Source organism: Solanum stenotomum, chromosome 8 (genome assembly GCF_019186545.1).
Source record: "Solanum stenotomum isolate F172 chromosome 8, ASM1918654v1, whole genome shotgun sequence".
Taxonomy (NCBI): domain Eukaryota; kingdom Viridiplantae; phylum Streptophyta; class Magnoliopsida; order Solanales; family Solanaceae; genus Solanum; species Solanum stenotomum.
The window spans coordinates 2,931,815-2,959,628 of NC_064289.1; the positions used below are offsets into that span (position 1 = coordinate 2,931,815).

General features: G+C 33.5%; 5 protein-coding genes across 6 annotated transcripts; 2 read left to right on the forward strand and 3 right to left on the reverse strand.

The window, feature by feature from the left end:
* Positions 1-2,470: 2,470 nt before the first annotated feature.
* On the forward strand, positions 2,471-5,466 carry LOC125872149 (heat shock cognate 70 kDa protein 1). The gene is made up of 2 exons (XM_049552829.1): positions 2,471-2,796; positions 3,587-5,466. The coding sequence occupies exons 1-2, from the start codon at positions 2,583-2,585 to the stop codon at positions 5,317-5,319; spliced, it is 1,947 nt and encodes a 648-aa protein (XP_049408786.1). The 5' UTR covers positions 2,471-2,582; the 3' UTR covers positions 5,320-5,466.
* A 465-nt stretch (positions 5,467-5,931) lies between these two features.
* Positions 5,932-8,207, reverse strand: LOC125873223 (uncharacterized). 2 transcript variants are annotated; one of them, XM_049554122.1, is made up of 3 exons: positions 8,078-8,207; positions 6,479-6,665; positions 5,932-6,326 (listed from the first exon to the last, which is right to left on the reverse strand). In XM_049554122.1, exons 2-3 carry the CDS (start codon positions 6,647-6,649, stop codon positions 6,258-6,260), a joined length of 240 nt encoding a protein of 79 aa, XP_049410079.1. In that variant the 5' UTR covers positions 6,650-6,665; positions 8,078-8,207; the 3' UTR covers positions 5,932-6,257. The 2 variants fall into 2 exon arrangements, with proteins under 2 accessions (XP_049410079.1, XP_049410080.1); XM_049554123.1 differs by having other exon boundaries at positions 6,479-6,650; positions 8,078-8,175.
* A 2,849-nt stretch (positions 8,208-11,056) lies between these two features.
* Positions 11,057-12,557, reverse strand: LOC125874381 (WUSCHEL-related homeobox 2). The gene is made up of 2 exons (XM_049555261.1): positions 12,233-12,557; positions 11,057-11,454 (listed from the first exon to the last, which is right to left on the reverse strand). The coding sequence occupies exons 1-2, from the start codon at positions 12,555-12,557 to the stop codon at positions 11,057-11,059; spliced, it is 723 nt and encodes a 240-aa protein (XP_049411218.1).
* Positions 12,558-20,651: 8,094 nt separating this feature from the next.
* Positions 20,652-21,516, reverse strand: LOC125874382 (uncharacterized). The gene is made up of 3 exons (XM_049555262.1): positions 21,389-21,516; positions 20,882-21,044; positions 20,652-20,792 (listed from the first exon to the last, which is right to left on the reverse strand). Exons 1-3 carry the CDS (start codon positions 21,511-21,513, stop codon positions 20,667-20,669), a joined length of 414 nt encoding a protein of 137 aa, XP_049411219.1. The 5' UTR covers positions 21,514-21,516; the 3' UTR covers positions 20,652-20,666.
* Positions 21,517-22,161: 645 nt separating this feature from the next.
* LOC125874553 (uncharacterized) lies at positions 22,162-27,441 on the forward strand. The gene is made up of 7 exons (XM_049555455.1): positions 22,162-22,273; positions 22,966-23,500; positions 23,921-24,093; positions 24,573-24,677; positions 25,795-26,051; positions 26,568-26,788; positions 26,924-27,441. The coding sequence occupies exons 2-7, from the start codon at positions 23,156-23,158 to the stop codon at positions 27,299-27,301; spliced, it is 1,479 nt and encodes a 492-aa protein (XP_049411412.1). The 5' UTR covers positions 22,162-22,273; positions 22,966-23,155; the 3' UTR covers positions 27,302-27,441.
* The last annotated feature ends 373 nt before the right edge of the window (positions 27,442-27,814 follow it).

Genomic DNA, 27,814 nt, shown 5'->3' on the forward strand with positions numbered 1-27,814 from the left:
ATGCTAAAATAAGTTTAATAAGTATTAGTTACATTACTAAATATTTAAGGAAAATTAAAATTAGATTATGTATTTTAATTGTCTAAACCAATGTAAAACTAAAGAACAAATATTCAATATTATTGTCATTTTTAGTGTTGAATTGTTTTTCTTTTTGCATTAGTATTAATTTGGTTTTGATTTAAGTTTTATTATAATTATCAACATCTATGAACTATAATCTATATTGGACTATTTCGAATTTTATGTTTTTAACTTGAAATAATATATTAAAAGATAAAAACTATGAAATAGTATAAGAAATATTTTAAAATTATATCAAAGTAAATATTTTTATGTATAAAATAAAATTTAAAAATTACATATATAATGTCGGGTTGGTTTGGTCTCGGGTTGGTTTTTTTTAGTTAAAACCAAATCAACCCAAATATAGTCGGGGTTTTTTTTTCAATACCAAACCAAGTCAAACAAAATCACTAGTCGAATTTATTTTCCGGTTTGACTCAATTTGCGGTTTGGTTCGATTTTCGATTCGATTTTGTACACCCCTAATACCGACCACCAAAAATTGTGAATGGGGTAAGTCTTTCATCATCTTCACTTGAGCTCCGACCGATAGTGAAATAGTCTTTTGATCAGGGACGGAGCTACACTTTTGTTATGGACATCCTTCGTCAGAAGATTATTTCATATATACAAGTAAAATGATATATTATAAAGTGGTTAAATAACATATTCTGAACTCACTTGACATAACAATGTGTTGTGTTCATGTAGTTTCAAGCTCTTGAAAGAGCCAAGACTCGCAAACTTAAAGTGTTTGCGTGCTTGAATCTCACTAGTAGGCTCACCTTAGCAATGCAATTTAATTTTAATTAATTTTTTTCACTTTTTAAAAAGAGCAAGGTTAATTTTTGAAATTTTTGACTCCACCACTACTTTTGATAGGAAGTGTTATTGTTACTTTTGAAAACAGTTTCTTAATCTCAGTTCTCATGTTTGTTCCAAAGTAAGTGTCACCTTAGGTATTCAGGATAAAAATTTCTATGTTCTTTCAACTATAGTCTTATACTCCATCTTATTGATAGTGTTCAATTTTCAAGAAATATTTATTAGATATGGATGGTTTAGTAAACTACTTCCTCTGTCCAACAATAGTTGTTCATTATTAACTTGACACACCTCTTAATAAAACTATAAATAAAAGGGTAATTTTACTATATCACCCTTTGAATATAANTGAGAAGTCTGTATCATTTATTTTATTAAATGTTTTAAAGACTAAAGTTGCCTTTTTATGGCGAGTTGTATATATTTTATTATACAGAGTTTTCTTTGGACTTAAAGTTTGTATTTAAGTTTTATGAACTTTTATTTCAGTTTTTAAGCTTTGTATGCTTGAATCAGTTTTCCGCTTGTAGTCAGCCAGGATGAGGGTTCGCTTGGGGACTAGCAATGGTCTTCGAGTGCCGGCCACGTCCAGGGTGTAGGCTCGAGTCGTGACAATTATATCATATATAAGTAAAATAATATATTATAAAGTAATTAAATAACATATTTTGAACTCACTTCAAGCTCTTGAAAGAGCCAAGACTCACAAACTTTAAGCGTTTGCATGTTCGAATCTCACTGGCAGGCTCACCTTAGCAATGCAGTTTAATTTTAACTAATTTTTTTCACTTTTTAAAAAAAGCAAGGTCAATTTTTGAAATTTCTAACTCCGCCACTACTTTTGATAGGAAGTGTTACTGTTACTTTTAGAAATAGTTTCTTAATCTCAGTTCTCATGTTTGTTCCAAAGTAAGTTTCACCTTAGGTATTCAGGATAAAAATTTCTATGTTCTTTCAACTATAGTCTTATATTCTATCTTATTAATAGTGTTCAATTTTCAAGAAATACTTATTAAATATGGATGGTTAATAACTACTCCCTTTGTTCAATAATAGTTGTCTACTATTGACTTGACACACTTCTTAATAAAAATATAAATAAAAGGGTAATTTTATTATATCACCCTTTGAATATAATAAATTGTTGAACATTTATTTTTAGTATAGTGGACAAATATTATTGAACGGAGGAGTATACGTTATATTTATTAATTTCTGAATGAACGTATTTTTTTCTAAAGTAACACTTACTTTTGGACAGAAGAAATATTTGCTAGAAAATCCATATTTATTTTAATATTAAATCTTAGACAATTATTTGTAAAATATGTAATTAACAAAATATAACTAGTATTATCAATTTTTTCTTCAAGTTGCTACGATTTGCAACAAGGTCCACAAAAATGTTGTGTGGATAGGTCAAACACGGCTACGTAATAGCACGTCTCCAGAAGATTCCAATACCCATTAAACACGTTCAAATATTTCCCTTGATTGGTCAGATTTAGAAAAAAGAACATTCTAGAAACGTAACACGCACACAAAACGCCTAACCCGAACCCATTATATACTCTTTCTCTTCCTCCTTCTCTTCATATCTCATTCACTACTTTCTTCTTTCTTCACAAACCTCATTTTCTCTTTTAGCTCTCTATTTTTTTCTTCTCTGATAACCGTCGCCGTTTAAAGCAATGGCCGGAAAAGGTGAAGGACTGGCGATCGGAATTGATTTGGGGACTACGTATTCTTGTGTCGGCGTTTGGCAACATGATCGTGTGGAGATTATCGCCAATGATCAAGGAAACAGAACTACACCATCCTATGTTGGATTCACTGACAGTGAACGTCTCATTGGTGACGCTGCTAAGAATCAGGTCGCAATGAATCCGATTAACACCGTTTTCGGTAAGCTTTTGATTTTCCGATCTAATCATTTCGTATACAGTTGTTGTTGTTTTGAGTAATATGCTTCTTGATGAGTGGTATATCTAGTATGTTTGTGATTTGTTGCGAGATCGAGCCTGATGATCAATGACGTGATGTGATTCGTTTAGCTTGTTTTGTATAAGTCAGTATTATTTTTGCGAGTACCTTAACAGTCAACAATCACGTACAAAAATGAAATATATGTGGCCAGTGGCCATGTCCAGTAAAACGGAACTGCATTGTCCTGATCTCGAGTCTGAATTATACTATAATCTGTCTGGTGAATTAGTTGAGCTGTAGGCAAGTTGATATGATATTAGTTTTATTAATAAGCAGTCTGGTATACGAATAGTGGAATAAAAACGCGTAGTGAGCCTATAAGCTCGGCACTGGTGCTATGAGTGAATTAATCAGGCAATCTGACATGAGATGAGAACATCTTTGTTATTAGGAACAAAATGGATAAGACCGATCTGCCTTATACATCATGAGAATTTGACTGAATGGAGTGCATCAGTGTAAATTGGTGTGTGAATTTAATTGGATTTGTAATGTAGGTCTGGTCACTGGTGTGACAGATGTTGATTCTTATTGGTGATGTTGAATTTGATATTGTGGCACTCTTTTGTTTCCTTAGTTGCTTAGTACTGGGGATCGTGGGATTTTTGGCATTATTTTTATCCGGAAGTATATCATTGCTAGTCGTGCAGTGTTTATATGATTTCAGTTTTGGTATACATCTAGTGCTCACTGTGCTTTCAATTGGCAGATGCAAAGCGGCTTATTGGTAGGAGGTTCAGTGATGCTTCTGTAAAGGAAGACATGAAATTGTGGCCTTTCAAGGTTATTCCTGGGCCTGGTGATAAGCCAATGATTGTTGTTACCTATAAGGGTGAAGAGAAGGAATTTGCTGCTGAAGAAATCTCTTCTATGGTGCTGACAAAGATGAAGGAAATCGCAGAGGCCTTCCTTGGATCTACTGTGAAAAATGCTGTGGTGACGGTGCCAGCCTACTTCAATGACTCACAACGCCAAGCTACAAAGGATGCAGGAGTTATTTCTGGACTAAATGTCATGCGTATTATTAATGAACCAACAGCTGCTGCCATTGCCTATGGATTGGACAAAAAGGCTACTAGTGTAGGTGAGAAGAACGTGCTTATATTCGATCTTGGTGGTGGTACTTTTGATGTATCCCTCCTCACTATTGAAGAGGGTATCTTTGAGGTGAAGGCCACAGCAGGAGACACTCACCTTGGAGGTGAGGATTTTGATAACAGAATGGTGAACCATTTCGTCCAGGAATTCAAGAGAAAGCACAAGAAGGATATTAGTGGTAACCCAAGAGCTCTAAGAAGACTAAGGACAGCTTGTGAGAGGGCTAAGAGAACTCTCTCTTCCACTGCTCAGACAACAATTGAAATTGATTCCCTGTATGAGGGAGTTGACTTCTATTCTACCATTACCCGTGCCAGATTCGAGGAGTTGAACATGGATCTCTTCAGGAAGTGTATGGAACCAGTTGAGAAATGTTTAAGGGATGCCAAGATGGACAAGAGCACCGTTCATGATGTTGTTCTTGTAGGTGGATCCACTAGAATTCCCAAGGTGCAGCAGTTGTTGCAAGACTTCTTCAACGGCAAGGAGCTCTGCAAGAGCATCAACCCAGATGAGGCTGTTGCTTATGGTGCTGCTGTGCAAGCTGCTATTCTCAGTGGAGAAGGTAATGAAAAGGTCCAAGACTTGCTGCTTTTGGATGTCACGCCACTTTCTCTTGGGTTAGAAACTGCAGGTGGTGTGATGACTGTCTTGATTCCAAGGAACACCACAATTCCTACCAAGAAAGAGCAGGTATTTTCCACCTACTCTGATAACCAACCTGGAGTATTGATTCAGGTGTTTGAAGGTGAGAGAGCAAGAACCAGAGACAACAATCTGTTGGGTAAATTTGAGCTCTCTGGTATTCCCCCTGCTCCTAGGGGTGTGCCTCAGATCACGGTCTGTTTCGACATTGATGCAAATGGTATCTTGAATGTCTCTGCTGAGGACAAGACTACTGGACAGAAGAACAAGATCACAATTACCAATGACAAGGGTAGGTTGTCAAAGGAAGAAATTGAGAAGATGGTCCAGGAAGCTGAGAAGTACAAGACAGAAGATGAAGAACTCAAGAAGAAGGTGGAGGCCAAAAATTCATTGGAGAACTACGCTTATAACATGAGAAATACAGTGAAGGATGAGAAAATTGGTTCTAAGCTTAGCTCGGATGACAAGAAAAAGATTGAGGATGCCGTCGATCAGGCAATTTCATGGCTTGAGAGCAACCAGCTTGCAGAAGTTGATGAGTTTGAGGACAAGATGAAGGAGCTCGAGGGCATCTGTAATCCCATCATTGCAAAGATGTACCAGGGTGCTGGTGGTGATGCAGGTGTTCCTATGGATGATGATGCTCCACCATCTGGTGGCAGCAGTGCAGGACCTAAGATTGAGGAGGTTGATTAAGCGGTTGATAAAAGATTCTAGTAGTTGGTTTCATTTTCATTAGTACAGTTTAGTAGATTACTTTGAACTGGCTCTTATTACAAGTTTTGTCATGTGAATTTCATACTGATGTTTTAAAATAGCGATACTGAGTCTTGCTGTTTAATACATACTCTTTTTGGATGTCTATTCGAACTTAATTTTTTTAATTTTTTCCTACTAACCAGGAACCAGGAACCAGGAACAAACTAACAACTGGCCGAAAAGACAATTTGATTAGCAAATATTCTGCCACAACTATCAAACAAAAGCCATAACCTGGAAAAAAATTACGCAGATACTTGTCGGGAGTCTTGCTGCTGCAATTTAATAAGTTAAGCATGCCTAATAAATGAGTTGATTCAAAACCATGAGTTCTCTCGTTAACATTTTTTGTTTTCCCCATCAACTGCATAATATGCTATTGCTGTTGTTTTTTCTTTGGCTATTATTGCTTTTGAATAAGCAATTCAAGTACAAATCAAAGGCCATTGATCCGTAATTTTCAGGTACAAATCATGCCTTATCCCCTCACCCCACAACTTGGTGGCTTTTGATCTTAAATAAATTAGTTGATATTGCTGGAGCTCATGTTCTTAGAATCCTTCACTTTGAAACATAGTTTATAGCCGATGACAACAAACATGTCAACTGTCCGTAATACAGCAAAACCAAATGAGTAATTATTTATTCATAGTTAAAAGGAAAAAGTCATATCCTGCCTAGACTATTTGATGGTTCATCGGAAGCAACTCACTGAAACTTCCCCAGAGAAAAGGGGAAGTTTTGAAACATAGTCATAGCCAGTTCTCTAAAGCTATGACATGGTAAGGCTTTTTATTGAGTTCAAATGCATGCTAAAATTACACACCAAAGCACAATACTGTAGCTTATGTTGTACACAAGCAATTTGATACAAACTACCTTCTTCCCCTGTTAAGCCTTTGGAGGTGATAATTAATGCTACCCCAAGGCTTTCTGTTTTTGCCCTATAAAAAAGGTGTATCACAGGTCAATGTTAATGGGGGAGCATATGAAACCATATGGAGTACTATTTGTGGCAAGCAAATGAATAAAACCATATATTTTTTCTAAATAACAATAAATAGAAAGTAAACAGGGTTTGAGAATATATACATACCTGAGCCTCCATGCATGCACTTAAAAGTGATTTTTGCCTGCTGCATTTATCGTCCTTGTTATGATTTAGAGTCAAACAATTAAGAAATGTGACCATATCCTTCACGCAAGGTTTTTGGAGACTTCCAAAGTTCTTCGGGTTTATGAATAAGGTACCGGCTTTGCGGCCCATCCTTCAGCAGTTCAAACTATAAAGTATAAAAGACAAGATCATGCTTGGTATAGCAGGAAATAAGATCTGCAGGGGGGGCTAATAGGAGAAAATCACAGGTAAATGCAAGCATCTAGCGCAGTAGTCATATAAGATTACAATCTTTCTGGGAAAAAGACGAGCACAACGAACTATATTTTCAGAAAACAGAGAACACTAATTTCACTTAGGTTTGCCAAACAAGTAACGCTCAAAGATTAAAAGCAACCTACAAACATGTGCACGTAGAACAAAATGAGATTTGGTGATAGTAATTTTACCAAGTATGTAGTATGCCCACATATCCAGAAACAAATCCATTCATTTCATAGCCAAAGTTTAGTGTTGGATGCCATATTTAACTTGTGTGAAGGCAATACGTATTAGGCATTAGCTACTTGCTACCATTGTCAACACAATAACTGCAATCCAGCTCTGATCAGTCCCTTAAGCCACTAAATGTATCTTTTCTTAAACCTTTCAGTCCCATAATTCTCCTCCCTCACTGAAATGACAACGAAACTTGATTCCTATTTTACTTTTCGAATTGGCTTGAGGTATTAGAAGAAACCATAGCTTTTTGTCAAAGCATTACCTGTTATTTGACAGAGTCACATATAGTGGCAAAGCAAGGGTTATTTTGACATAGTCACATATAGTGGCAAAGCAAGGGTTTTCACTAAGAGGTGTCAAAATATGAAAGAGTAAACCCACAAATAAGACGAGAGGAATCAATATTTAGCATATAAACACAAAAAAAAAAACTCTTTTACCTAAGGGGTGTCAACCATTGTATGGGGAAAAACTTATCATTATTATCTATATCGATTATCAAGTTCTCAAATGTCGTATTTTTTTTGTTTTGATAACCGAGAGTCACTGGCACATATATGGGTCTGCCCCTCTACCCTTCTTCACTTATATAGCAGCCTTTTGCATATGTCAGGATTCAAACTCATGACGAGCATCTAACCCACACATCACTCTTACCACTAGACCAAAGCCCTGGGGCCTCTATTGTCCTATCTTAAACTCAATATCCTACATGAATGGACTTTTTTTGTTGCAAGAGGTAACTTAATTCAATGCTGTATAATTAATTCTTAAATTTGGAATGTGCATAAAATAGAATTAGTCTTTTGGAGTATCATGACAATAAATTTTATAATTTCCATTCCAGTACTGAACTCTAACAAGGATTACCACCAGAACACTATAAAAATAGGACTTATGGTTCTCTTTTCTCCTAATTATAATCTGTTTGCTTTTGGTTAGAGAAATATTTTTTTAAAGAAAAACCAGATTATTACGAGTCCATATTATACATGCCACATGTTTGCAGCAATTATCGCATAGAAGCAAATACAATATACAAATGCAGATTAAGTTGTAAAAATTAAGGAAACTTACAACTCCAAATCGATCGCCGGAGAAAAAGATATTCGCCACAGAGGAGATGGAGAAGGTTCGCGACCGAGGGAGAAGAAAGTAGAAACTCAGTGTAAAACTGTAAATTTCAAAATGGGCCTTAAAATGGGCCAAACTAGAGTTTCAATTTGTAATCAACTTTATGGATGATTTTCACAAATATCTCTGTTAATCGAACAACAACTTTCACATAAAAATCATATTTGTATGTTATAGCTATAGTTTGTATAATTACGCTCCATAGCAAATTTTATGTTTGTTATGGAGCTTTTGATTTGTATAATTTGCTACAAACATCCAATTTTATACAAATTATTCAGTTTTGTATAAATTCATTTATACATTGTAATTTGTATAATAAGATCTATATTTGTATAATTATAAGTGTATAGGACGAAAATATATGTATTTGTATTTGTATATACACTTTTCTCTCGCTTTATACAAACACAAGCGCATTTTATACCGAAATGTATAAAATGGCTCATTGTATATTGAAAATGGCTAATTGTATATCAAATCAGATGGCAAAAAATGGGGATGTTTGTTGCGAATTACAATTAAAATAAACTATGTCTATAACATTTAATTTGAATTAATAGTTTGTTAGTCCATATAATTTTCCCTTAATTGAAACATAGCCAACATTTGTAAAATATTAATTAAAAACAACCATTAAATTTTAATGGGAAAATTACGCATATAAGAAAATATATACTAGTTAATTAGTTAACATAGTTATAGCTTACCTTAATCAATTAACGACCTACTTTTAGCTATAATTACGCGGCTCAACTTTTTAGTTTTTTATAATTCGCACGTTTGTATAGTCCAAAATTTATATAACTTTTATATAATTTAGAATTTGTATAATATAATTTGTCTAACTGTTTTACACTTCTGATGTTTGTAATTGTATAAATCCGTTATTTCGAGCTTATACAAAAATAACTAAATTGTACAAACGAGACAGCTTAAACTGTAGCTACAGTCCATAAATATGTAAACTATAGCTATGGAGCATAATTAAGTTTATTATAGTTGGTATTTGCAAAAGTTCCCCAATTTTAATTACCTCCTCTTCTTTTGTGCTTGTTTTACTTGTTACACAGATAACAAGTCATTTGTGGTTATTTCCAAATATTTTAACACTGGCTATATTATAATTAGCAACCCTAAAAGTGGCTATCCAGGAGTATCATATTATTTTTTTATCAATTTTATCAGAATAAAATTCACTAATAATCACTCTTTAGCTCCTATAATAGAAAAATAGCCAATGACTCCAAGTTTTAAATTTTAGAAGTAAAAAAATTGACCATTGAGCACTATATCTAATCCTTGTGTATTTTAGAAATTTGTGTTTATATAGAAGCCCAACCGATAATTATGACCCATAAATTCCAAAAAAAAAAAAAAAAAAAAATTCTTGAGAAAACAACGAGAATCATTTATTAGATTGTCACAAATGGGCTCACAAAATTTGAAGTCAAATAGACTCAATCAGATATATTCCTGAAAATTCATGTGCTAATACACATAAATATTCAAAAAAAATCCTAATTTTCTGTTTTCTTTTTTGTCGAATCCTAACATCCAAACTAACATAGGCGCAAATATTTTCTGATCTATAAAATATTTATCAACAAAAAATTGGATAGAATTTTACATAATGTATACCTTATATTGAAATAAGCATAATTGTATCAAAAACATCTCGACTTGATCAATACTATTTAATGAAATCGAAGTGGTAGTAATTAACTTCGCAAATGTATAACCAGATATATATTTTATCAAATGTCCTAGGAGAGAGGATTAATAGCCATATTATAAAAAACATTTGATTTTCATTTTTAATACCCAGATAAAAAGTTATATTGTTCATTCATAATGATCACTTATTTGCGAATTTTATGACCTTTTGGCTTTTGCTTTTATTGATCAAATATGCATTTCGGATCCAGCTCCTTTCTATTACGCTTCCCTACTATTTTTCCAACTTCACATTTAGATGAAATACATGTTTCATATTTTATTTGGTTCAAATTATTAACATAAACAAATGTCATAACTATAATATGACAAAGGAAAACCCGCAGTCGCTATCCTTTGGATGCGCACAGGGTAAAACCCCCGCTCCTATGCAATAGCTCGCAAACCACATAGGAGTGGTATGTCATAACTATAATTAAGTGAATAAGTTTTAAACTAATACTCATTATATACTCTCCCAATTTTTATTAGAAAAAACTATTACTCGCGTGCTCAAAAATATCATTAGTTTCAAATCATATTTTAGCAAATTTGTTTTAGTGAATTATGGTGTCACAAGTTCAAGTTCATTGACTAACTTATCTGCTTCTTCCTTCATAACTCACCAATCCCACTAGCGGAGAAAAAATCCAACTAGAGAACTCACATTGGATTTGGAGCTGAGTTATATCTCTTCTCCGTCCCATCGAGAAATTGAATTGACTAATCCAAATGAAAGGGTTAAAAAAACACTTATTAACCCTTTCATAATGTCAACGAGCCAAACTTTTAAAGTGTGGCAATTTGTTTTTCTAAACCCTAATAAGGAAAAACCAAATTATAATAGAAATATTTACTTTATATTTAATTCTTCACACTTTAAATTCGTAAAACAATACCAATTCCACCAGAAATTATGAAATGAATTTGAAATAAAACAAAGGTAAGGTAGATAGACAGCTTATGCCAACACTAGTTAGAGAAGAAGGGTGATAATCTTCTTTAATAAACAAAATGAAACCACAATTACATTCACAACATATTGCACTATGTATTTGAAACAAAGGATAATATGATCACATGTACTACTATTTTAGATAAAAAAAACCAACTACTAACAAAAACAAGATGTGAAAGAAGCCAACCAGATGAAACACACTGCCACCACCAAAACATGACAAATCTCAATACTATATAACCACTCTTTTAATTTCGACATAGAAAGTTAAAGACTGGATTAGGTCTATCAGAAGCACCAATTCCAAGATCAGTAAAACAGTTCGCTTCCACTGAATTTGAAGTAGTAATACTGGATTGGTGATCATGAGGAACACAAGTAGATGACGACGAAGAAGAAGAAGCTGTAGTCTTTTCTTGTAAAACCCCAGTTGGGTGTAGTGGAAAAAGATTCAAAGTTTCTTGATTTATAAACTCCTTATTTGCATTTGGGCTGCTGTTTTGTTCACAAAGATTCAAAGTTTCTTGATTACAAGTTGCTCTTCTTTTGAAACCACCTGGTCCAGGGATGATCATACTAGGAACTGCTGGATACTGCTGATAAAACCCTAGATTGTTTTGTGCTGTGTAATAAGGGCTGCAAACAACTACAAAACCTAATTCCAATAAGTACTACTACTGTATATGTATAATACTAATATACATTGATCTAATTTATAGGAGTAATACTATAAAAAAATATTTTATAAAATGTGTATGTCATAATAGTAACTAGTTTTTGACTGGTTGTTGAAGACACAGTCAAGTAAATAAATGTGTTTTTTCTACTAAAAAGATAACGTAGATTTTTTGATAAGATAGTAGCACAGGAAATTTGTACTTAGTATTTTTCATTTTACTAAATTTATTTTGTGATGGTTATTAATTACAGCAACTTTTTAGATGACATATGAATTGTGTAGAGAAATTAAACTTCTTAAACGTCATAAAAAAAAGGGCATGATAGAGAAAAACAAGTTTCCAGGTGGGGACTACTCCTAATAGCTAGTGTGAACATAGAAGTGAAGGCAGCAAAATGAAAACAGACAATAATATATGTCATCAGAAACTGAAAACATACTAAAAAAGGGAATATAAAATCTGAAAAAATAACAATAACCAAACTGTCCATCAGAAAGCTATAATCTCGTATAGATATCATATAATACAAAAACCTCATTTTCTCAGCAAAAAATACATCCGAGTCAAAAGATAATATTGTTATTTACTACCTGCGTCCCAATTTATGTGTAGAGGTTTAGAGTACGAAGATCAAAACACTTACTTTCGATTATGAATTAGAGAAAAAAGTATTTGACTTTTCAAACAGTTATAACACCTTCACGTAAAATGAGATGAAGATGGAGAAAGCAGAAATTTGATTACCATTTGGGCAATTAGGTGGAGGAAAAACAGAAGTCCGATGAAGAAATCGATTGTAATAAGCAAATTTATCTTGCTTCTGTTTCTGGCGTTGCCTTGCTTTATGATTTTGAAACCAATAAAAGACATTTTTGCCCTCAATGTGACCAAAAGCCCTTAACCTCCCAGTAATTTGTTGTATTTGCTCAGCACTTGGTGTCCTTATCCCTTGCTTATATAAACTCTCAAGCAAATCAATTTGTTCCTTTGTTGGATTCCATCTACATCCTACTGGAGTTCCACCAGATGTTAACATATCCACACTACTACTCATATTATTATCACTCATTTTCAAAAAAGAAAAATTGAAAGAGAGAAATAATATTTCTGCATGGCTTTTAGACTTTTTTATACTTGTATATAAAAAATACTCTATTTGGAGAATTAACAAAAGGGCCGGGATTGACATGCGTATTGTTTTTGGTGCTGAAAACATGGCGGTTAGCGGCCGATAGGAGGGACTTTTCGTCTTGGTATGAATGTATGCATGCATGAAAAGACGAAAATGCCCCTATATTGGACTTGTCTCGGGAAGGAAAAGAAATGACTAAATGTTAGGAAAATGATAGGAAGATAGGTAGGGGTAATTGAGGTAATTAGGGAAAAAGACAGCCGGTTGGGTTGTAAGGTGTAGGGGGCTAGGCTTTGGGAATTGTAGTTAGTTAGAGAGAGACTCTGCAAGCTCTTTCTTTAGTATAGTTTACATACAGTGAAACTGCCAGACCTACTAACATTGCGGTAATGGATTTATAATTATTCATTCATTTGAGTTTAAGTCTCTTTAAATACATAGTCATATTTGTTATGGAGGATTTTACTAGAATCTAAATTTAATCAAACTCTATTATAATTATCGAATAGAAATTAAAGAGCCTAATACTCTAAGAAAGAGATTGTCATTATCCCAATAATCACTCATTACTTCAAATGGAAAATAAGTAAAGAGGCACAAATAAATGAACCAATGTAGACGTAACAAAATATTTTCACAATTAAATTACTTATAAATTGTATTGCTGCCTTCGTCACATTTTATGTAAGATTATTGACAACATAACAAAATATTTTTACAAATAAATTATTTATAAATTTTATGTATGTGCTGCCTTCGTCCATGTAAGATTATTGACGACTTAACAAAATATTTTCACAATTAAATTACTTATAAATTTTATGTACTGCCTTCGTCCTATTTTATGTAAGATTATTAGGAATATAATCATCAAATTGTTTTTACCTCTTCCTATGAGTTTTTACATAATCTTGAGATTCGAAGAAAATGAGCTAACATCACAAAAATCAACTTATTGCTCATCACTACTGCAATAGGAAGAGAAGCCTAACTATTTAAAAAAAAAAAAAAAAAACTATCATCCAACAAGCAACCTCCATTTATCATGTAACAGTCAAAAAATATTTATCTAATGAAAATACAAAAAATAATTTTTACAAGTAGCATTCGACAATTATGAGCTCCTCACACCCTCCAACACATGACCCATAGAATCAACAAAAGAAAAAAGAAAAAGCAATATGTAGATATATAATTTAAATTATGTGTGAAATCCAATAAAGGAGGCTCTTTGAATTATGTTGAGTGGCGTATTGAGGAATGAGGCAATCACGGTTTGTGAATGTATAAATGAGGATCCTTGGTAATCTAACAAATAATCGTGGGATTGCATCTCTTTACATGATCTCGTGTCCAACTTAATGATCACTTCCTCTTTTGTTTTCTAATAAATGTTTTAGGAAAAATCTTTTTGGCTAAAATTTAGTCAGAATAATATTTTATCTATGCTATTTTACCTTTTAAAATATTTTTACCCTTTTAAGTACCTTTTAACTAAAAAATGGAGAAAATATCAGTTTATTTTAAAATAAAAAAAATATTATAGTTTTTTTAATTTTCTGGCCAAATTTTCTGGTCATTTAACACTTCCCAATGTTTTATTCCTATACATAATAGCCCTATTTACCTAGGTTTTATAAGTGTTAAGAGTAATGTTAAGCATTAATACGTTCAAGAGTGGAGTGTAGGGCGGAGCTAAGTGAGTGCAAGAGGTTCATTTAAAGCTTCTTGACAAAAACTTAAATTACTTACGGGGTGAAGCTAAGTGGGTTCAAAGATTAAATTAATTTTTTCACTTCTTTTTCATATTGAAAATATTTTACTCTCTTTTATTTGTTCATTTTTAATAAATTAAGAAAATTTATCTTACTGGTGAATCTGTTGGGATTAATAGGTGTAAATCCCTATATATTCGACGTTTGTGACTTCCCTAAAATGTAATTATCACCGCCACCCTATATAATTAATCCTCATATTTATTCACGCTGATCAACTTCCCTGCTTCCATAATAATTTGCTAAACAATTGGTTTTCCCAGATTTGAGCGTATTTTCAAGACAAGTAAATTAGAATCATTTAATAATATGTTTTCTCTCCGTTATTTATTTCCCAATGTACAAAAGAAATCCTTAAGAAACAAAAATTTTTATTATTATTATTATTATTATTATTATTATTATTTTAAAAAAAGTGCTTAAAATATAATAATTATTCCTGAAAAACACTTTTGAGACCTTTGGCCAAGCATAAATTACTTGTGTGCTGCTCTAATACTAATTAATTAACGAATGCGCGCTTTTTACGGTGATTAACCACTATTCTATAAAAAAAATATTTTTTCAAAAAATACTTTCTAAAATAATTTTTTTTTGAAATTTAGTCAAATAAGCTAGTTAATGATACATTGGATAAGGATATCTATATCACAGCCGTAAGGAAGCTGCAACATGCATGATTCAAGACTACTTTTCATTATGAGATACTACTAGTTAGGTTGACAGATTTTATTTATACTTGTATAAAAATAGGACTACATTCAAGGACAAAATAAATAATTTTATGTTCTCTAAAAAAATTAATATATGATGCATAAAAAGACAAAGTAGTTGATGTAAAAAAGAGGACTGAAGGGAATGCATGTAGGGCAAACCAAAAGGAGTAAGTACAAGAGAATAACGTCGACCGACTAGGGCAATGCCGCACCTATCAGGCGCCGTATCGTGAAGACCAAATTCAACTCTAACTCTGCCTCAGGTTTCTCTTTTTTTTAATGATATATCCGGAGCAGTTTTTGTACACGTCAATTAATTTCACGGACATTTACCATTTCACATCGATAATAAGTATTCCTTTTGTCTCATTTTATGTGAGGTTAATTTGACTCGAAACGGAATTTAAGAAAGAAATGAAGACTTTTATAATTTGTGGTCTAAAATGGATAATAGAAATTTGTGTGGCTATAAATCATTTCATTAAGGTAAAATAAACATTTTAACGTTATATTGTTACTTAATATAGAAATGTGTCATTCTTTTTGTTAATGAAAAACTTACAAGATAACACAAAATACAAGATTACAACTGAAATAAAATGAAGAAACAGAAATCTCTTCAGGCTGAGGCGTGGATATCTCGCTCTCTTTAAGGAGATTTAAGCCCACTACAGCAAATGTTTTCACCGGTCCAGCAGTAGTCCTCTTGACTTGTCCCCTCCAGGATACAACAGCCTTCACAAAGTATAACTCAACAACTCTGGACAAGAGTTGAGTCCAAAGCTCCACAAAAAAAGAACATCTCCCTTCAACTAATAAGAACTTTCTTTTTGACAAACTTTTTCCTCTCTATCTTTTTCTTATGTGTTGTGTCACAAACCAAATGAAGACCACCATTATTTATATTAGAAGAAGTCTTCCTAGCAATGAAAAGGAAGATAATGGTATAGTAAATAGTGAAGCTAATGGTCTTAGGAGTTACATAGGTTACAAGGTGTAATGAAGGAATAATTTGGAGAAGTAATTGTGTGGGCAACAAATGCACCAACGTGCAAATGCAAAACTGCCCAAGGTGTTGACCCAACGTTCAGTGGAACGTTTTTGTAACCAAAATATAATGGGCAATAATGCCTATGAGCATTGATAGGTGAGTAATGTCATATATGCCTCACCAACGGATGCAATGTAAGAATGCCCACTAACACTCTTTTAACTCAAAGTAAAGCAAACTAATATATTAAAATAGTAATATTAAAATGCTAAACCAACACTTTCTTTAACAGACTAAAAGAAAAAGTAAGTCATATAAATTGGAATAGATAAAGTATTAGGTAAATATGTTCATCAAAGCTAAAACAGATGAGAAGAATCACCAAATATTTTTTTTTATATTGATTGATAATTGAACCTGAGACGTGATTTTCAACCACTTCATCGACCAATAGACTTTACTGTTAGAGTACTGGCTCAGGGTTTTTTCGGCACCAAATTCGACGCCGATAATCTCTCTCTTCACATTCTGAGTTTGAGAGATTCACCTGATCTACAGAATAGCGACAAAGTCCCTGCTGCCTTTTTTTGGCCTTGTATTGAAATTTTGACTACCTAAGCAAGCTACCTTCTCCTCAACTCTATTGGAAATTTCATTCAACTAACCAATCAACTCTTCTACTCTCTTCTCATTCTAGTAGTCTAAATAAGTGGAGTACCTTTTTACATTATCTTATCACATCATATAAATAGCTAATTAAAATGTGGGATTTGAAATCTTAAAAATAAAATTTGTAATCACAAACATAACAAAAAATAATTACATTTTAATATCAACATACACATTTCTGTTGTTGGAAAATTATATGCACGACGAAATCCTACCAGAATCTTACATATCAACATACACATTACTTCTATTGGAAAAAACTATATGCACGACAACCAATGTGTTTATGCTAGAACAAATATAATTATGCTAGAACACAAAAACATGCTGAAATTTAATTTGAGAATTACATTCAAGCAGTGCGGAGCTAGGATTTTTAACAAGGGGTTCAAAATTTGAAGAACTAAACACACGAACTGACCGAAGGGAATTCGACATCTACTTTATATACATAAAAAATAATTTTAACCATATATAAATAGTAATATTTTTCGTCAAAGGGGGTTCGGATCCTAACAGAGGGCTGGCTCCGCCCCTACATTCGAGCGAATTAGACAGACCTTTAAGCGAATCCACAAGATAGTCAACAACTATTTGAATTAGACAGACCTTCAAGCGAATCCGCAAGATAGACAACAACTATGGTCTTCTACAGTGATCCTAAGTTCACATTTGAACTCTCTCAATACTTGGTGGGCAAGTATGAATAGAAACTTTCAATCAATTTCTAGGTTAGAAGAATCCCTACGAGATTTCTTCCAAATTCAAAAAGGAGAAGAAAACGCAGTCTATTTTTTTTTTCAAAAAAAACATATAAAAGAAAACATACGCCTGACTCCTCTTTTCTCCCCTTAAAAATAGGATTCTGAGTTCTAGTTAAATATGACATGGTAGGGACCATATAATTAATTATTGAGGCTTTCTATTATGGAAATAATTCCAAAATAATTAATTTGAATTATTATTATCATAATAAATTACAAAACATTCCACTAGAAATTCGTTATTGCACTCCTCTATTTATACTTCGAAATTCCACTTTAAACACTTAAACAACTCCTCATGTTAAGATTACAGATACTAATCAATAAATTAAATTAATGACGAATTCAATTCAATGATTAATTTTCTTTAGAGCACTGCTTAACTTATTTCATGTGTCGGATTCATAAATCCACTTGCAAGGTTTCACGATGAAAGCTTATAAGTTTGTCAAAAAGGCATATCAATCAATCTCTATAACGAGATATGGATTCCATCAACTAACTTATTATTTCACCAATATATATTATTATCATCCAATCTACCAGATATATTGACCCATCTCAGAATCTCACCTTTTAATAAATCAAAACGATAATTAATATATACAGATCATAATAGTTATATCAAGATTGAGAATATATGTACATTTAACAGTTTAGAGAATATGCCTTTGTTAGTCAGTCTAAAACAACTATCTCTACTCGGTCTCGTTCAATACATACAAAATGCACTAGCACAAGAAGTTGGAACTGTACCATTCTCATAATCAAGATAAATTATACTATATAATCTTGTGCTACAATTGTACCGATAGAATGTCCAATTTCCATCCTAGATTGTGAACAAAAAACTTTATACTTATAAGAACCGATGATTTAATCCTCTGTGTATAAGCTAAAATTTTATACACTAAATCATCTACTATATAAGTAAACAAACACCATAAACGAATATATGATTTATTAAAATTGAATAAATATTACTAATCTAAACATATGGTTAATAGTATATATCCCAACAACTTCCATATTGTTTAGCCTATTTTGTCATACCATTTTAGCCGAGTCACATTTGAATAAGGATAAATGAAGGATGTAATTATGGAAGTCAAATTGTCAACATAACAAGAAGAGTGATAACCATAGATTGAAGAACTGCCTTGAGAATACTGCTAACAAGTTCATCATACAACATTGCTTCAGCAAAGCAAATATGATCAGCTCGCTGACTATACGGCCAAAGTTGTCTGCGTCAATCATCAGGTGACCTATTTTCATACATTCCAGTATTTTTCCTCTATGGCCAAGACTCTTATGTTGCTAGGCAAATGCCAACTTCCTATAATAAGCCAACTTTTTTGTTAGTTAAATTTGAATAGTCCAACTAGCTAGAACAAGTTTGATTCCCTATTTTAGCATATCCTTTTTTGTTTTTTTTTGACAGACTAACCTACAAGGCTACAATTAATCTCGTAACGTATTTTGAAGGTAAGGTTCAATCCCCCTCATGTCCCACCTGCTAATGAAATACAACACATCTAGCTAGCCGATGGCATATTAATTAAGCAAAAAGACTTAAGGTGGCTTATTAATTACTCCCTCCGTCCTTTCTATAAATAATTGGTTCATAATATTCTCATTTCATAAAATCAATACATAAATTATCACATTGTTCCTTTTTTACCCTTGTGAGTTATTAGCCTTGAAAATATACATTTGACCAACTTAGAAAAATTAAGTAAATGATTCATGTTCATTGGTCAAATTAATTAATCAAAATAAATTAATTCATATCATTGATTGAAAACTTGAGTTCCAAAAAAATTATATAAGGGTAGAAGGGTAAAGTTACATCATTTCTTAGTGCAAGTGCAAAGTAAAAATGAGACATATAAAATGGGACGGAGGGGAGAGTAAACAAAAAGACTTAAGCATCTATTAACTTGATTCTCTTTTAATTCGTTCGAATGTAATTCAATCTAGAGAAAATTACGCAGATAATTAGCTAATTAGTTAACATAGTTGTAGTATAAATTAATTACAGCTTGCAGCTTAATTTTAGTCATAATTATGTGCTCTTCTCTGCTCTTTTCCTCGCTCTTGCTTCTTTCCTCGCTTATACATATACAAATACAAATCAACATACACATATATAATTATATGACAAATATACAAATACAATCATCTCTCTACACTCTCTCGCTCGCCTCTCTCAATCTCGCTCGCTGGATATACAAATACATATGTATATCAGTTACATCTATACAATTATCTGACAGATATACATATACAACTCATCTCTCTGCACTCTCTACCCTCTCTCGCTTGCCTCTCTCCTCCCTCAAACATGTAGCTACGAATTGTAATTAAAAACTATAACTATAGAGCAGAATTAAAATTATAATTATAGTTATAAAACATAATTAAAATTACTTTAGTGGCTATTTGTGAACGGTCCCCTACAATCTATCTATTTTAACACCTCTAAATACAAGTGAATGTGACCCTGGTAGCCAGAGGCCCACGATAACTCTCCTTAACCTGGGCCCAAAGCCTCAGGTACCCAACCTTCCATCTCGACGTTCTCTCAACTCACGAACAATTTAATTCTACCAATCTCAATATTTCTGAGCTTGTTGTAAATAATAAAATGTGGATGCCATGTAGAAATTCACACTTCATGACTTTAAGAGATTTAAAATGACTTTAAGGGATTTAATCATGACTTTAAGAACTTTAAGAGATCTCCTTCATGATTAGAGATATACTTACTTTCTATATGTACTCATCTTATATGTAGACACTAGACACTAAGGCATTGAAAGATTGGAAGGGAAACATTACTACTCTTTCTCTCCATTTCTTTGTTATTTAATTTCTAATACAGTACTTCATTTTATAACAGAACTTGTTTAATTGAATAATTGGTTGATAAAAGTTAAATTCAAGTTCAGTTTCTCGATTAACATATGCGAGTTCTGGCAGATAAAATAATGTTTATCAATATAAAAGCTTACAAGTCCCAACTTTTATTAATTATTCCTGAATTACTATTACACAACGAGGATACAATTATTTATTACACAAAACTAAATTAAGTAACGTGGAGCTTTGATGTGTGGTGCGACTATTTAGGATTTGACATGGCTTCCCATTCTAACTACGTTGCCGTCGGGATCTCTCACATATCCAACTTTCTGTCCCCATTTCTTCTCCTCCGGCTCGGTCACCGCCACTGCCCCATTTTCAATTGCCCTCTAAATCATATACAAAAAAAAAAACGTCAAATTGAATAATCAACAGTCTCAGTTACAAAATGAATTGAGCATATTCAATTAATTAATACCTTGTAGGCAGCATCAATGTCCACATAATCGAAACAAAGTTCAATGGCTTGTCTATCGGCCCGGGATTGAGGGGTCTGGACGTGACCCGTTATGTCATCCGTCTCGTGCTGATGCATAGGTGTGAATGCAATTGTGGTAGCACCGCTTTCCAATTCTCCCCATCTACAACCAATTACCACCCATAACCAAATAAGTTCATCCTTCTGTCTCAATTTATGTGGTATCATTCAGATTTCAAAAGTCTAACAAGTTTTTCTTTTGACCACATTGTTAATTACTGTGATTCATACACGATTCAACTACTCCGATCACATAGGTAGGTACTAGATTCGATCATTTTATTTTATTTTTACCTATTTGAACTAAAACAACAAATACTATGTTGTGCATACAGTTGAAAATTAAAGCAAAGGCTCAAAATACAAAATGAATTTCCTAAAAGCAATTCTTCTAAAATCAAATCTAAACTAATTACAAAATCAAAACATATGTACTATATTTCTTACTTGCGATTTTCGTCTAAGCGGCGAACGTTGTAGCCGAAAGCTTTAGCATAAAAGGCAACAGATTTAGCAACATCTTTACAATACACCACTGTATAAGCAAATGCTGGTCCCAAATTTGATGCCATTTTTTCTTTTTATCTTTCTTCTCCTCTATCACTCTTTCTTTGGGCCCCCTTTTTTTTTTCTGTTTGTTTTCAAGCAGATCCACAATACTCGTTATTGATTGCCTTTAATTGTATGTTGTCAAAACAAAATATGATACAAAAACACGTGGCAAATGGAGGTGAAAGATTTGGAACACGTGTGCATTGTGCATCACTTGAACAGGTTTTGTGCTTACCACGTTGTTCGTCTATGATCTCATCACGAAGATCAGATGACTCCTTTTTAGAGTCTAGAAGTTAAATACACATCGATGAGATAAAAATTATTTTGACGTGACTTAAAATAATAAATTCTTATGATAATAAAATATTAAGAAAATAATTTAAAGTAAAAATATGTTAATACTTATTTCATATATTTATTTAATAAATTTAATGTTTCATAAGCAAAAATTGACATATACCAAATCGCAAACTTACCAACCATAAATTTTTAATGAACTTCACGTGGTCGGGGCAATATACTTTCAATTTTTTTTAATTATTATAGTCCCATTTAATTTAAGTAGCGCTCCAAAAAAAAAAAAAATATGACCGTAAAGGCGAATCGAATATATCGAAAGAACATCAAAATAGTCAAAACGCAATTAAAGTAGCTCCTTTTCTCTCTCTCTTTCTCCCTATTTTTATGAACTGAGGGCAGACTGAAAAAAGGCAAATCCAGTTCCTTCTAAAATTTGAGATCCGGAAATCAGAATACTCTGCTCCAATATTTCTCTAGGTAATGGTTCTTATAGCACAATTGAATCAATTTATGCTCAATAATTAGTGTGTTCTGCTTTTGATCCTCTCTCATATGATATGATTTTGATTTCTCAGTTCTCGAATTTGTCTGGGATGTTGAATTTGATGTTTGTACATTTTCTCCTTTCATATTTTTCGACGTGATTATTGGTGTAAAAAGATCGATGTTATAGATATTTGAAGCGCGTTCAGCAGTATAGATCATAATCTTCGCATTTGAATTTGATTTTGTTATAATTAGATTGCTTTTTTCGAGGCTTTTTAGTTGTGATTTTGAGCAAAGTGGATTGCTTTATTGTGGTGAATTTGTGATCATAACAGCTAAGGATTAGTATGAAATTAGCTCGAATAGAGCGGAATATAGAGGGGATTCATGTCACTAATGCCAATTAGTGTGGATAGAGGTTTAGTTGGTTGATTGATTGTTTTGACATGCAGGACTAGCATAATGTTTTCCTTTATATTAACAGGATGGTCTATTTCCAAAAAGTTGTATGAACTGAGAACTGGAGTGGTCTTTCTATTTTATGTATTTTTGATGGTTAGCAAAAGGGAATTTAACTTGTAGGATTTTAGCTGTTGTGTTGTGGTCTTGGTATGGATTTAGAGTTCTCGTCAATGTGATATATTCCCGGTGAAAATTGTGATCCATTTCATGGTTTATTTCAGGGGTATGCTGGATAGATGGACTCTATTTCAAAAGATTAGGCAATGTTATCTCCCAAGATTTGTCCACGACATTTTCTTCTCCATTTCCTTAAGCGTCCACTAGATGTGGTTTTACCATTACGTATCTTTGGGTGACTGATATCCAGTATTTATTCCTCCACCTATTGTGCCAATCTCTCATCAAGTTCTTATGGGAGACTCCTTTAATCCCACCCCTGGGACAAAGTCTATGGTCACAACTGCTATCACTACCAAAAATGAATCTAAACAACACATCATTTCTTCTGGATCGAACTCTTTTGAAAATGTAAGACGGTTTGATCTGATAAAATATGGGAAGCAGAGAAGAGGAAGTGGTAATCAGTTAGTTTTCTTTCTGGTTAAAGTTGCTGCCTTGGAGGCTGTGCGGAGGATCTCACGGTCCAAATGTCCATTTGTATGGTCTGGCTTACAAGCTCTGCAAGTTGTGTGCTACCCGCCACTTAAGTGGATGCAAAGGTGGAATCCTTTTAGGGTTCTGGTTGAAGGCATGCAGGTTAGTATGCAGTTATCAAATTCAGAAGAGCCAGTGTTGAGTCTTGTGAACTCCTCTAGGTGTATACAATCATTCTGGAAAATGTTGTCTTGCCTGTGTCAATGGGTGCATCAATTTTGCATAATTATGAAAGAAATGTATATGATCCTATATCATCTGATACATGGGAATATCTACTGCTGCTTTTCATTTGTAGGTTGATACACCAAGTCGAGAGAAACAACACAAGATAGAATAGAGTTATACGTGTATAAAAATTTATGGTTGTAAAACATATTAAATCCACTTAATTTATAACTAAAATCAAAGATTATTGCTCTTTTGAACAGGGTTATTTTATAGATATATATTGGTCTATTGTATAGCTGTCTACATTGGATGTTGTACAATTACCAACTTACAGCATGTCTTTATGGTTAGATGTTATCGCGGCCACTGCTAGTGCTATCTATCGCTACAGCATTTTCTGATCATTCAGAATTCAATAATGATACCTCAGATAGCACTCAAGGTTCCCCGGTATCGAGTGATTTGCATGCTGATTCAGACTCCCAGCTAGAAGTCTCTTCTGAGCAGTCTATCCCAAAAGAAAGGTACAAACTTGTTATGTTGCTCAATATGTAATGAACAATTACCAGTTCTATCTGAATTTATATGTGTAAAAGTTATAATTCAACCTGAAGCAGGACCCAACCAGTCCAATAAACAAACATCTGAAGTGTACTTGTAACACCATGGAAATTATTAAGTGGATAACTAATATATGTAGATAGACCATTTTTTTTCTTGCTTTCTTGTGTTGGAAATAGAAGATAGCTCTCATATATTTTCTGATATACTCAGGTGTAATCATATAATATGCTAGAACTTCTTTCCAATTTTTAGGCTAATATAGGGGATTTAGGATGTGATGTCTCAAATTACATGCTTCCTCTTCAATTGGTTCTGGATTTACTTCTATAAACCGTTGTTGGATTTATCCCTAGACATATAAGCAACTAACCCAACTCAGAGCAAGGTTTTGAGACTGAATTGGTGGTTGATGAGTTGTACGACTTTCATGCCTTTACAGGGTTGGCAATGAAGTTTCTCAAAGTCTGTCTTCCACTAGTTCCGCAAGTTGGTTGCATCTTCTTTACAAAGATCTGGAAAAGCAAGGAATTATCTTGCCAGAGAGGTATATTTTTTATGAAAACAAACTATAACAGAACATTACTTTTTTTAATATCATGAGTTATATGTTCAAAGTAGAATTGTGCCACTCCATAACTAGTTTTAAACTAATGGCAAGGCTATGAGTTCAACTGTAAGGATGTCTGAAACAGAAAATGGAGAGAGTTTGTGCTCAAGCTTCTTTAGATATCTATTGAGCATGATTGTGTAAACTAATAATAAACCATCAATACCCTAGAGTGGCGACTTGGTCGCTCTTGATGTCCAACCTATACCTATACCTATAACCTACTTAGAAATCCTAGAGCCCGCTTTCTAACAATACTCCACTTTCCTCTTCATTTTTAGCTAATTATATATCTCCAATTCTTACCTAGTTTTATTTATTATGCAAATTCTTTAAAGTTCAAGCTTTTACGGCCTCTAGTAAGCCCAAGAAAAAACAACTTGGATCTGTACTGGACGTAACTGCACTGCTTTGGAATGTTAGTGTCAGCCTATTTCACCCCAACATATTTTTCTTATTCAGCTGTAGTGTACATATTCTTTTTGTAAGTACGGATCTTGGGCCTAACTCAACCCCAAAGGCTAGCTTATGAGAGGTGGATTGTCCAACTCCATATAAGGAGACCAAATTCTCATTCCTTTTTTCGGTCTGGGAATTCTTAACACTTTTGACAGTTCATAATGCAATAAATGCTTTGGGATGATTGCTTTGTTCCATTCAGTTTGATCATAGGGCTTCGATCTTCCTCTGATTAAAATCAAATAAATGTAGAAATTTTATGTAGTTGACTAGATAATGCATCCAATGGCATTTTAACTTTTTTAGTCTCACTAGGAGCTTGAGCTGTTGTCGAGAATAGTAAGACTGGTGTTCTGTCGTCATTTTGTTTCATTCTGCAGTTTTACCTGTCTTCTTTTTTGTCCTCATATCATATGAGCTTCCATTTCTCATTCCCTTCAATCATCAGATTGATCTAAAAGGTCTTGAATGTTTTCACTCTATTCAAAAACTTCTCAAGTGGTGTATGCCACTAGAAATTTGTTGCATAAAGATATATGTAAAATTTATTGGTTTTTCTTCTTGCAGTGAACATGACACAATAGTATTTATGCAGAATTGATGAAGAGGAACTCCATCAATTTTTCACAGCTGCAGATGGAGATTTTACTCGCTTACTTTCTTCACTGAAGAAAACGATTCGCTGGAGGGAGACCTACAGAATTCTTTCCAGACAAGAACTTGAAGTGTGGTCAAATATGGTCTTTTGGCATGGATATGATGTGCAGAATCGACCCTGCCTCATTGTCCGTCTTGGCTTAGCGTGCATCAGCTTGCCATCTCGTGATAGACCTAGCTTTGCTCAAGCAGTTGGTATGCTTTTCCACTTGTACATTTAGTGTCTGGCTAATTTTTTTTATATGATTCCTTCTTTACTTCAGTGTTAGTTGTATAACTTTCCTGAAGTTTCTATCTGATATCGACCCAAAGAATAGGATAATATCACTTCGTTTTCAGCAGCTGAATAATTTTAAGCTCTTTTGTGAGCTGTTTATGTTGAATATATGCATTTCCTTTGCATACTTTCTTCTGTCGGAAACATAACAATGCCGGAGTTACTGTTTATCTTTACTGCTCAATATTGGAGGCAGCGCAATACTTGACTTTATCAAAGTAATAACTCTGTTGTAAGAACTTAAGCCAAGAAGAGCATGACAAGAAGCTTCTCCTATAAATAAAACCATGAGAGAAAATGATAAGGAAAACTGGAAAAGAGGAAGTAATACCTATCTAGTTGGATATAGTTTAGACATTTAATCAATCAGCTTCTCTATGCTGCTAGTTCATAGTTAGACAAATTATTAAATAATGTATATTTTCTTTATGAAGTATCTCAGGTGGAGCATGGGGTTCTTCATTTGGTGGACCCACAAAATTCTCAAATTACTGTTTTGGTAGACTGTGAAGGACTATCTCCACTGAGACTTCCCATGCAAATGCTGAGATCCTGTTCCACTCTTTTACAAGATCACTTCCCCAACCGTCTGGGCTGTTTATTCATTATACGCCTTCCATCTATTGTTCGAGTTGTCGCACAAACCTTTGTGCAAGTAAGCTTTGTACTCTAATTATTATTTTGTTCACTTTCCTGCTCCATTCTTATGATTGGAAGTCGGGCCAACTTGATCTGCATAGAACTCCTTTTCTGGAAACTCAAATGTAACTACTCTTGCACAAACATACAGGTTTTCAAACCGGTCACTCGGCAAAAATTGAGATTTGAAGGGGAAATGTACCAAAAGGTTCTTTCTGAGTGTTTGCAAACACTCCCGTCTTATCTTGGTGGGCAGTGCACATGCTCAAGATGTGCAAGCTTTGACATGAGCAAGACGCATAACACTCGCATGAATGACGACCATCAAGAGACAGCGGTAAGCGAGATTATTAACAATCCACTGGATCTAGCACCACTCCATTCAGGTGAACATACTGAAATTCCAACGAATTATAACTGTGAGCGGGTCCTAAGAAAGGCTGTGGTGGGTATCCTTTTGTTCTGGGTTATTATTGTTTTAATTGCTGGAATATTTGATCCAGAAAATCGTCCCATTTTACCTCCTTGAGGTCAGCATATTACATTCTAGAACTTCTCTTTGTATGTCTACTCTTATCGAAAATAGCATGTGGCAGCTAGTATTGGCCACAATGTAATGGCAATTATCTATCCACTGGAATGGGATGTTTTGGTGCTTGTTCCGTGAAATTTTCTTATGCGCCTAATTGTTCTCATTTGAAACTGAAATTTAGACGTCTTCAGCGTAAATTATGCGCTAACAAAGTAGTGAAAGACCATCTTCAGCAAGGTTTAAACATTGCCAAGTGCGCTGAATAATGATTCATTCGACTGATTTTCAGTTCGGGTTCCATCATTTGTTTGTATTTAGGTGCGCATGGAGGAAGGTGTTGAAAGTTGAAATGCAAGTCTTTTATGTGTGTGAAAGTTGAACTGAAGGGCATAAAATTTTTGTGTGCCCTTTATGTTAGTTCACACAATTTCTAGTGTCTGTATTTAATTTAACTATGACTTTTATTTTATTTAAGTATGATTAGGATATGAAATGGCTTTATTAAATGAA

What these genes read in the sequence shown, in the direction of transcription:
- LOC125874553 (XM_049555455.1), top strand. Translation starts at nt 23,156, where the DNA reads ATGGGAGACTCCTTTAATCCCACCCCTGGGACAAAGTCTATGGTCACA. An exon ending in TTCTGGTTGAAGGCATGCAG is followed by an intron (nt 23,501 to 23,920) that starts GTTAGTATGCAG and finishes CTTTATGGTTAG; the next exon opens with ATGTTATCGCGGCCACTGCT. An exon ending in TCGCACAAACCTTTGTGCAA is followed by an intron (nt 26,789 to 26,923) that starts GTAAGCTTTGTA and finishes ACAAACATACAG; the next exon opens with GTTTTCAAACCGGTCACTCG.
- LOC125873223 (XM_049554122.1), bottom strand. Translation starts at nt 6,649, where the DNA reads ATGGGCCGCAAAGCCGGTACCTTATTCATAAACCCGAAGAACTTTGGA. An exon ending in GTGCATGCATGGAGGCTCAG is followed by an intron (nt 6,327 to 6,478) that starts GTATGTATATAT and finishes CCTTTTTTATAG; the next exon opens with GGCAAAAACAGAAAGCCTTG.
- LOC125874382 (XM_049555262.1), bottom strand. Translation starts at nt 21,513, where the DNA reads ATGGCATCAAATTTGGGACCAGCATTTGCTTATACAGTGGTGTATTGT. An exon ending in CGCTTAGACGAAAATCGCAA is followed by an intron (nt 21,045 to 21,388) that starts GTAAGAAATATA and finishes AATTGGTTGTAG; the next exon opens with ATGGGGAGAATTGGAAAGCG. An exon ending in ACATTGATGCTGCCTACAAG is followed by an intron (nt 20,793 to 20,881) that starts GTATTAATTAAT and finishes TATATGATTTAG; the next exon opens with AGGGCAATTGAAAATGGGGC.
- LOC125874381 (XM_049555261.1), bottom strand. Translation starts at nt 12,557, where the DNA reads ATGAGTGATAATAATATGAGTAGTAGTGTGGATATGTTAACATCTGGT. An exon ending in TCCACCTAATTGCCCAAATG is followed by an intron (nt 11,455 to 12,232) that starts GTAATCAAATTT and finishes TAGGTTTTGTAG; the next exon opens with TTGTTTGCAGCCCTTATTAC.
- LOC125872149 (XM_049552829.1), top strand. Translation starts at nt 2,583, where the DNA reads ATGGCCGGAAAAGGTGAAGGACTGGCGATCGGAATTGATTTGGGGACT. An exon ending in TCCGATTAACACCGTTTTCG is followed by an intron (nt 2,797 to 3,586) that starts GTAAGCTTTTGA and finishes TTCAATTGGCAG; the next exon opens with ATGCAAAGCGGCTTATTGGT.